This window comes from Mastomys coucha, unplaced genomic scaffold (assembly GCF_008632895.1).
Source record: "Mastomys coucha isolate ucsf_1 unplaced genomic scaffold, UCSF_Mcou_1 pScaffold9, whole genome shotgun sequence".
NCBI classification, from domain to species: Eukaryota; Metazoa; Chordata; class Mammalia; order Rodentia; family Muridae; genus Mastomys; species Mastomys coucha.
The window spans coordinates 36,976,252-36,987,276 of NW_022196915.1; the positions used below are offsets into that span (position 1 = coordinate 36,976,252).

The following is an 11,025-nucleotide window of genomic DNA, read 5'->3' on the forward strand; positions in this document are numbered from 1 at the left end:
TAATACAGATGTAGAGACTCACAGCCATCTATTGAACTGAGTACAGGGTCCCCAGTGAAGGAGTTAGAAAAAAGACCAATGGAGCTGAGGGGTTTGCAGCCCCTTAGGACGAACAACAATATGAACTAACTAATACCCTTAGAGCTCCCAGAGTCTCAACCACCAACCAAGGTCTGCACATGATGGGACTGCTTGTTCTGGCAGCGTGTGTCTATTGGAGGATTGCAAATTCGATCATCAATGGGAGGAGAGGACCTCAGCCCTGTGAAGGTTCTGTGCCCCAGTGTGGGGGAATGCCAGGGCCAATAAGCAGGAGAGGGTGGGGTGGCAGGCATGGGGAGTGGGGAGGCAGCTGGGGTTTGTTTTGTTGTTTTTGTTTGTTTCTTTGTTTTTTAGAAGGGAAACTGGGGAGAAATTTACATGTAAATAAAGAAAATATCTAATAAAAAAAAAGACTAAGAAGTCTTCATGCTGAAGCTGAGCCACCTAGGACATCAAGACAGATGTCACATTTATGATAAGGAGGAGACTTAAGGAGACTTATGATAAGGAGGATGAACTTAAACCTGAAGGTGATTCTTTAAGCTAAAGGAAGGACAATTCATTACACAGTAGGAGTTAATTCTAAAATGTGGCTGTTGACACAGCAGAGCTTTAGAGATGTGATGAAGTAAGTGCCATGTTACTAAAAGTAAATAATTAGATTTATGAAAAAACTTAAACAGTGTTGAAGGAGCGAAGAGTAAAATTTCAGTGGACATTCCAGTGATTAAATAGATCCATCTTCATGGATGCTATTTTATTTTCAGTCAACTAGAATTTCTAAAAACCTTGATTACCTAATCCTGTCTATCAAGTAATACACGTAATCTGATATTTCAGTGAAAATTGACACCTTTAAAATTAATATTCCATTGGCCTAATTCTTTCTTTAAATAAACAATCAGACATAACTTCTTCATTTACACAGTAGTTCAATACAGGAGTGAAGGTAATTTAGAGTCACTGACTCTCCCCACCTGTGGTTCATGTCATTACTTTGGGCCTGAGAGTCTTTTCCTCAAGCCAAAAAAAAAAAAAAAAAATGGTGAAATAGAAAGTTTAAAATGTTCATGAATGGAGCAAGGAAACAATAGTTAGGTGGGGTGTTTGTTCCTGCCTATTATCACCACTATCCATGTTAGGCGAATATGTTCAAATCCAAAATCTTAACATGAAGTAATTAAGAGATGGAGACACTGAGGGATTACTAGATGGTAGGAGTGGAATTGCAATGGATGAGACTGGTGCCCTGATAGAAGAAAACCAAGAGTGTGAGGAGATGGCCATCAATGAAAGAGGAGTAAAGACAGGTATGGATCATGAATTCCACAGCCCCTGGGAGTGTCAGCAACCAATTTCAGTTGTGTAAATTTTCAGTCTTTAATCCAACAGCACTTCTAATGAACCAAGACACATTCCAGCAGGTAGAAGTAGACACTGGTCTCAATCAAGATGCCCCTCCTGGCTAAGCAGACCATCCTCACAACAGTGACATCATAAAAAAGGAAGTCTTGGACCTTAGAAAGTGAGCTCCCCTTGCTCCATGTTATTTGTGATAGGAGTTGTGGTCCCTTTGAGGATTACTTCCAAATGGCTCCATTGAACATAGTTCTTGATGTCCCAGTTTTTATTGGCCCTCATCACTGTCTTGTAATGAGATTTGTATGAGTGTTTTCAGGTTCCAGTTGTAATGTCAAAACAGTGACATTTCTTCATATACTTTTTTTTGTATGAAATTTTTCTCTACCCAGAGTTGTAAAATAGCAAGAACAGTCTTGGTTAATTTTGATTCTAGAGAACTGTCTTGCTTTTTATCCTTACCCTTAATCTAGAACCAGGAAGAACCTTCTATCTTATTCTGTGTAGTGAAAAATCAAAATGAATGGTGATGATACTTTCACATTGTAACACCATCTTCTAAGGACTTGATCCATCTCAATTTACCTCATGTGGATATCAGATTCAGTGTCGATTCTCCTTGTTATCTATTCATATTACAGCACCTTTTTAGCCCTATAAATTTTTTTTAGTTTAACATTTGTTCCTCTTCTGATATACTTTTTCACCTACCACCATTTGTAGAAGACTGTCTACTCCTTTTTGTGTCCTTTATGACAGATTTATATTTTACCTAGCTTATTTTTTATGCTTGACTAATTTTTTTGTCAGAAATAATATGTGCTCACAGGGAGCCTGGAAAGACATTTCAGCAGTTAAAAGCATTTGTTACTCTTCCAGTGGTCCTGAGTTCAGTTCCCAAAACCCATAAGGCAGCTCACAGGAACCTCTAACTCTGACTCTAGGAGGTCTGATGCCCTATTCTGTCCCCTATGAATACCCTCAGACACATGCCATACACTCATACAAACACACAAGTAAAAATAAAACAATTTTTTAAAAAGTATATCTGTTAACAGACAATTTCCATGATTTCTAAGGTTCTGCAATCATAATTGCATACCCTGATTTACAGAAATGTCATTTGAATAAAGGTCACTTATATTTCCCCCATTTTAACAAAGATGCCGCCACCACATACATACTCTTCCACTTGTGCTTGAATGAGTTTCTTACCCTTGGGTGAAAATAAGAATCAGAAATTAAGGCACAATGCCCAGAGGAAAGGAGTGGGCAAGGGAATAAGTATTAGAGAGCTGTGTCCTGACACCGTTCTCTAGAGAAAAAAAAAAAAAAAGGATGGTCAACAAGAGGAGAACAAGTCCTGTTTAAAATCTCAGGATCTGACACTCCACTGATCTTCATGACAAATTTTTGCACCTTATCTTCAAGCTGGATATTATGAAGTAACCTACGTCGGCCCTCAGAAAATCCTTTAAGAAGCAATATAAGAAGCTTCTCTTGATAGTCTCTCTTCCAATTCAAGAAAGAAGGTATTGTAGTACTTAAGTAAGGAAAATAGTAAAATATACTTAATGAATCTATGCCCCTGAAAAAGTCCAATGTTCACATTGTGAGTGTCTGATGTGTCAGATATAGGCACAATGCACCTTGTTTATTCACTATCTCACTCAACACACTTCATAATAATCCTTTCTGGAAGACATTATCATACCCACTTGATATTAGAAGAAATTCAGAGAATAAATGTTTGCTTGTAGATTTTTCACTATTGTGCATTTAGCTACCATAATCCATGCTAGGGTCTCATTTTTAAAGCAACACTGATTTTAGAGTACATAGATGGATAATCTTGAGAGTTTAATTTTATAAGTATGATAGAGAGCACTAACTGGATACCAGGCATTTAAAAGTACTATTTATCTAATTCTCAAAACAAACCACATGGGCAGAACTGTCACTGTCCATTTTCCAAAAGGAGAAACCAACATATGTAGAAATTATAACTTGTCTAACATACAGCACAGAGGCTTGCCTCAAACCCCAATGATCTAGCTTTGGAATCTGTGCCTTTCCACACATGCTTTACAGGCCAGTGAAGTCATGGAATGTGAGAATATGTTTATTGTCTGGACTGGTAGGAAGTTACTAATGAAAGTGCAAAACATGGACTCTACTCTCTTTCTGGGACTTAGATGTAAAGGGAAAGAAAGTAACCATGAAAAAGACCCAGGGCATTAAATTATTGTTCAGAATTCCACAGAGCCCTGAAGCCCTACTTTTCCGTCCTACTTCCTAGGACTCAACAAAAGCGGCCAACACCAGAAGGAAGATGTCAATTCACAACAATATGTTAGAAGATGAAATTCTTTTGTATTTAAGCCCTAACTGATAAAAACCGAGTACCAACAGTGTAGTGAATGCATTTTATCCTCAATTCACATCTAATTTTATTACCATTAAAAGCTTTCATAATTTTCCTATTTCCCGGAAAAGTTTCTTAAAGCTTGGGAAACTACCCTGAGAGGGAGCTGATCAAGACAACATACAACATATTGATGATACAAAGCACACAGCTTTCACCTCAATGCAGATAAGAAATAGTCTTAATTTGTGGATATTTCAAAAGAATTCAGGTAACAATACAGTACTCTACACGAATGCTCATAGTCTAGAAACACAAACACAGGTTGCCCAAAAAGACATGTTATGCTTTGAAAATGCATTCATGACATTTCACTTATTACACAATAAAGAAATTCATAAATTGAGTCATTTATCAAACACATAATTTTCAGACTCTCCCTGCATGTGAAAGTTACACACTTTTTGTCCTTTAGCATTATAAAACCTCATTCCTAGTGTCTGGTAAAGATGGGTCTGAGAGTCAGGAAAATAGTCTTCAGGAGAGAGAAATAATCCATAAGTAATTAATTCTTGAATCATATCAAATTTATCAGCCTTTATATTCTGGAACTGACTTCACTTTTATTCCACACTTTGAATCTGATAAGATATTTACTTATGACATAATGGAAATATTATAACTAAAGTAAAAATAGTTAAGAACATAGAATGGCCTATAAAACTAAAAATATCACTTGATGAAAACAGATATTTTGTCTGGCCAATCATAGTCTTTGATTGGATTGTAAATTTTTTCCTTTGTTTTAAGTTATCTGTACTATATGAGATATTTTATTTGAAGTTTAAAGTACTTGAAATAATTTGTTTTCCTTTAGTTCTAGTTTGCTTTCTAGAAAATTTAAATCAATGTTTATAAACTCATGAGGAATAATTAGTTCCAATTTTAAGGGATATTTGCCATATCTAAGTTATTATAATTCTTATTTGTGATTGATAATTTAAAATATCCTATTATGTTGGTGGTACATTAAGTTTTAATTTGAGATATTTCAAAAGAATGCAGATAACAATATAGTACTGTTTTGACATACTTTTTGACAAACTTTTCTTTCCCATTAAACAATGAAAAAAACAAAAATTCAGGCTTATAAATCAAGGTTGCATAGACTTTTGTGGCTTAATCAAATCTTATTTTTTATTTTGTAATTGGAAAGGGAAATTGTACTACAACAGGAGTCAATTTTATTCTATTGCTCATTTACCCTTACTAGCAAATCTTACTATTAAAATTTTAAATAAAAATTAAAAGCATTAACTATCACTTAATCATTGAATACAGGCATGGTCTCTCAAGTTATGAAATACCATGAACATTGTCAGTGAAGACTATTTTCTACACTTTGGGTACAAAAGAGTCAATTAAAATCTGTAGTATTTCTAACATTGTCTAAAGTTACTCTGAGGTAACAGGAGTCTAAATGTGTCATAGTGTTTCTCAGAGTCTTGAATCTATACTCTGGTGACCTGAGAACCTAAACTGGAAGGATAGAACCAACATCTTTAATACATCCTCTCATCTCCACATGTGCACTGTGGCATGTATGTACTCACACATGAACACATACATGTACATATGTGTATGCACAAGCATGTACATACACACACTAACTAAATACAAAAAGCTATGAATGTAAATTTGAAAAGAGTAGCATCATTTTTCTTATGTTTTCCTGTATTGCTGCATTTATCACAAAGAATTTTAACTTGTTTTATGTTTCTAATTATGTGTATGTTGTGAGATGTGCAAGTGAGTGCAGGTCCCTCCAGAGGCTAGAATACTTGGAAACTGGAGATACAGGTGTTATTGAGCTGTCTTTCCTACCTCCATAAATTAACCTTTATAAAAGTAATCTATTTTATGGACCCAGTTAATGTTCTTTCTTCTTTCTTAATAGGAAGTCTATTTGGGTTTGTCTCTTAGAATTTCTATGTTAAGAGTGAAGTACTTCCTCAAATAGGGCTCCATCAGAAGATTTAAAAATATCTTTGTCAATTTAAAAACTAGACTTTTGCTCAAGTTATTTTGAATAATAAGAAAGTTGTTATGAACTGTAGTAAAAAGTACTTGAATCTTTTAACATATTAAAACAGGTTAAGTAAGATGAAAGCATAAAAATATGGTTAGTGAAAGAACATTATATCTTCATTTGTAGCTTTATTAAATATAAGGTTATCTATGGCTGATTACCTATTGGATGATTAAATGTGTAAAGGTGTTGCTGCCAAGCCTGGTGACCTGGGGAAATAAGCAGTAGAAGGACATAACCAACTCCTGTATGTTGTTCTCTAATCTCCACATACACTATGGCATATTTGTACTCACACATGAACACATGCATCCACTTATGTGTACACACACATACACACACACTAAGGAAATATATAAAGTTATAAATGTAGATTTGTAGATTGTTATTGGTTGGGAGCATGCCAAAGGAAATTCAAACTGTCTTAGACAATTTTTTGAAAATCTAAGTATTAATGAATTTAAGGATTATAAAATAGGAAAATCAGTAGAAGTGTTACAAGAGGGTCTTTGACTTTAATTACCTGGGGTATTCAACTATTGTTTTAGTTAAAGATGAATACCACCCAGATTTTCTGAACTTATGTGGATTCAACATGAAGACACTGATACAAGTTTAAGGTAACATAGAACCTCAAAATAGTTTTGATTCGCATTTTTCCTGATGGCTAAGGACATTGAACATTTCTTTAAATGTTTCCCAGCCATTTGGGATTCTACTATTGAAGAATCGGTTTAGATCTGGCTAGCCTTAATTGGCAACTTGAAGAGAAGCACCTGGGAATCAAATTTCAATTAGCATTGTTTTTGTCCAATGAGTGGAGTACTGTCAAGATTATGGCACTGTGGGCGGTTCCACTCCATAGGCATGGGATTCTAAACTGTGTAATGGAAAGTAAGCTGAACGTGCATTCATACCATTCTTCTCACTGTGGATGAAGACCAACAGCCTGAAGTTGCTAGTGCCCTGACATCTCCACTGTAATAAAACCTGCAACTAAGAGGTTGTTTTTCTCAAGGTATTTTGTCTTGGCAACAGAAATGAAATGGAGATAGGAAGCCTTCATGAGATACTGAGCTGGAAACTGAAAAAAAAAATGCAGATTAGGTAAGATTTCTAGGCAAAGAGAAAAGCAATGCAAAGAACCTAAGCAGGAACAAAACAGGCATCTTCTAGAGAAAGAAGACCTGGGGAGCTACAAAAAATGGGAAATGGGGAGGTAGACCAGGAAATAGAAATAAGAAAATGAACAAACATAGGCAAAGGCCAGATTATGTAGGAGTCCATGCACAATAAATTGGTGCTTAGATTTTACACTAGGGCAGGAAACCTATTAAATGCAAAGAAATTATGTTCTCTGATCAAACTATGGAAAGTCAGTATGGTTACTGCATGACTGTGAAAGATTAGAGGGATTATTCAGGAGGGTTTTTGTAACAATCCAGAGATATGATAATGGAGGCATGAACCTGAGGTACACAGAGTGGCATAGGAGAGAGATCAGCCATGGAATCTAGGCACAGATTGGAAATAGTTCCTGTGAAAGTGACACCTGTGTTGGTGTATATGAAGATCAAGAGAAACAGAATAGATAAGACACTACATAGAAGAGAAATTCCTCAAACATTTATTCAGTTATCAATGCTTTCAGAAATAAATAGTCAAAATAAATGATGGTCCATAAGTTGAAAATTTAGAAAAGTTGATAAAACTACTTATACAAAACCACACAGCCACCCTAGGCAATAAATCATTTGAATTGATTTGTATTTAATTAGTTAGTTAGTTATTCATTTGTTTACATCTCAAATGTTCCCTCCCCCTGGATCCCCCTCACAGAGTCCTTCCTCACTTTCTGTGTCTCCTTCTCCTCTGAGAGGGTGGGGCCTGCATTACCATATCCCCACCATGGCACCTCAAGCTCTGCCAGATTAGGCGCATCATCTTGAACTGATTTTTTTTAAGATTAACATTTCTCTAAGTTAAACCACAAATACAACCAATTAATGATTTGTATGTGTGTGTGTTATCATAGCTTTTGCGATTAAATAGCTTGAATTCATTAGTAATTTAAAATCTTATTAATGTACTTTCAGCCACTTATCAGTAAAGATTGTACCAAAAGATCCAAGGATTCACTCTTGAAACATATACAAAAAGCAAGGAAAATAGGATAATTTTTTTCTTTTAAAATGATGAATATTTTGAATGATATGATTCTATTAACTACATTATACACTCACTTTTAAATATGAGAAAACTGTGGAATTTGATTTCAGTTTTTTCCCATGAGAAGTAAATACTTTGCTATTTGTAACCGGAATCCGGGGCAGTGGGAAGATGTGCTTAGATCTCAGCAAACATATACAAGACAATTCTTTCCCTTTCTGCTCCATCCAATTCCAGGAAACCCCTAAAGTAATACAAACTGGGTGAGCAATTGTAATCATGGTTATTCTATGTGGGTAATGTAACTGCCCTTGATAGAGAACAAAGTGTTGTTTTTGTCTTCTACTTTGAGTGTTGAGGAGGGGCACTTTTTTCTGGGATTTGAGTTGTAGAGATCAATCTCAAAGTTTCTCCATGATGGACAAGTACTCTACCATTGAGCAGCACCCAGCCTACCATGGAGCTGGATCCCAGCCCCAAATTATTATTTATCTGAAAGAGGAGTGCAGCTCCTAATTAAAACTTCATCAGGTTATTGATATTAAATTTTACTTTACCTATATCTTTAATTTCCAGTTATTTGTAAATTGCCATTAGAAAATTTGATGGGTATATACTTAAGTTTGCCATTTAAAAAAAAATGACTTAAAACAAACAAAAAAAAGAAGATTAACCTGAAATACAGTTATTCCCAAATAATATTTTAGATGACACTAAAATTCCATTTCTTTTTTGGTTCTGTGGATCAAGCCAGGACTTAATGAATGCTTGGTTGTTGTTCTTCCACTGAGTTAAAACTGTAAACCAAAACTCATATTTTTCCTGCTTAGAGTTATCAAATAACTCATCTAAGAACAAATGTACCAGTTGACTATTTAAAGAATACTACTAAAATGTTTGTTTCTATGTTTGTATGAGACAGGATCTCATGTAACCCAAACTCATCTCAAACTTAGTATATCGTTGAAAATAACCTTTAACACCTAACACTCCTGCTTCCATCTCTCAAATGCTGGGGCTACAGATATGCACAATCATAAGTGGTTTTCATTCATTTTTTAGCAACAAGATATTTCTAAATATAAGTCATGCATATCTTCCATCACACCCAAAACAATACTCTTTAATATAACAATTGCATCAACCTATGCTTGGAATGGTGTTTGATGAAGAAATAGTCAACTTAGTCTATTTATATCAATGGAAGAGAAGCAGAAGAGTGGCTGGTTATGCAGCATAAAGTTGGGGTTTAAATATTTCTGCTCATTTCCAAATAGCCAGTAGTTAGAAAAAATACCTAGAAAACTGTAAAAATTGAATTAAATATTGAGCACACTCTTCTGTTTCCTATATGTGCAAAAATGAAACTCCCTCGGCTATTTCTAGAATATTAAACAATTTCTGGTGCATTCACAGGCCACAGACAGATGAAAACCTTCAGCAGCCCCAACAACTCCAGCACCATCACTGGATTCATCCTCTTGGGCTTCCCTTGCCCCAGGGAGGGGCAAATCCTCCTCTTTGTGCTCTTCTTCATTGTCTACCTCCTTACCCTCATGGGCAACGCTTCCATCATCTCTGCAGTATGCTGGGATCAAAAACTCCACACACCCATGTACCTCCTGCTGGCCAACTTCTCCTTCCTGGAGATCTGGTATGTCACCTCCACAGTCCCCAACATGTTGGCCAACTTCCTCTCTGACACCAAGGTCATCTCTTTCTCTGGATGCTTCCTGCAGTTCTATTTCTTCTTCTCCTTGGGTTCTACAGAATGCTTTTTCCTGGCAGTCATGGCATTTGATCGCTACCTTGCCATCTGCAGACCTCTACATTATCCTGCTCTCATGACTGGACGCCTCTGCAACATCCTTGTGATCAGTTGCTGGGTGCTTGGTTTCCTCTGGTTCCCTGTTCCCATCATCATCATCTCCCAGATGTCCTTCTGTGGGTCCAGAATTATAGACCATTTCCTGTGTGACCCAGGCCCTCTATTGGCCCTTGCCTGTTCCAGAGCCCCATTGATGGAGGTTTTCTGGACAATTATAACATCTCTTATTCTCTTTATTCCTTTCCTCTTCATCATGGGATCTTATACATTGGTCCTGAGAGCTGTGTTTAGAGTTCCTTCAAGAGATGGACAAAAAAAGGCTTTCTCCACTTGTGGGTCTCATCTCACAGTGGTTTTACTCTTTTATGGCTCAGTGATGATAATGTATGTGAGCCCAACATCTGAGCATGAAGCTGGAATGCAGAAGCTTGTGACTCTGTTTTATTCTGTAGTTACTCCACTCCTTAATCCTGTGATATACAGTCTAAGGAACAAAGATATGAAATATGCCCTGCAGAAGATCTTAAGAACATAAACATTGGAATTTTAAGCAACCAAACATATTTAACTACATATACATATATTTGAATATTGAATTCAATTATACATATAGATGTATATATAAAATTATATATACGCATGTATAATTCAAGCACAAGAATGATTGAATTGTGCCATTTACAGCAACATAAGTAACATGGAAAAACTTTGTGTGAAGTAAAATATGTCAGTTATGTGAAGTCAAATTCTGCATGTTCTCATTTATACAAAGTGATTGCTAAAAAAGAATAGGATGCTGACACCAAGAAGTGCTTACTAACAGAAGCCTAATATAGCTGCCTCCTGAGAGGCTCAGCCAGAGCCTTACTGATACAGATGAGGATGCTTACAGCCAACCATCAGACTGAGCATGGGAACCCCAATGGAGGAGTTAGGGGCAAGACTGCAGGATCTGAAGGGGTTTGCAACCCCATAGGAAGAGCAACAATATCAACCAATCAGATCCCCCAGAGCTCTCAGTGACTAAAGCACGAACCAAAGTGTACACATGGAAGGACTCATGGCTCTAGCTGCATATGTAGCAGAGTATGGCCTTATCTGACATCAGTGCAAGGGGAGGCCCTTCGTCCAATGAAGGCTTGATACCCCAGTGTTGGAGAGTGGTGGTAAGGC

At 36.3% G+C, this 11,025-nt stretch overlaps 1 protein-coding gene across 1 annotated transcript; it reads left to right on the forward strand.

The window, feature by feature from the left end:
• The first annotated feature begins 9,372 nt into the window (after positions 1 to 9,372).
• LOC116084536 (olfactory receptor 11G2-like) lies at positions 9,373 to 10,441 on the forward strand. The gene has a single exon (XM_031361600.1). The coding sequence runs from the start codon at positions 9,452 to 9,454 to the stop codon at positions 10,385 to 10,387; it is 936 nt and encodes a 311-aa protein (XP_031217460.1). The 5' UTR covers positions 9,373 to 9,451; the 3' UTR covers positions 10,388 to 10,441.
• The last annotated feature ends 584 nt before the right edge of the window (positions 10,442 to 11,025 follow it).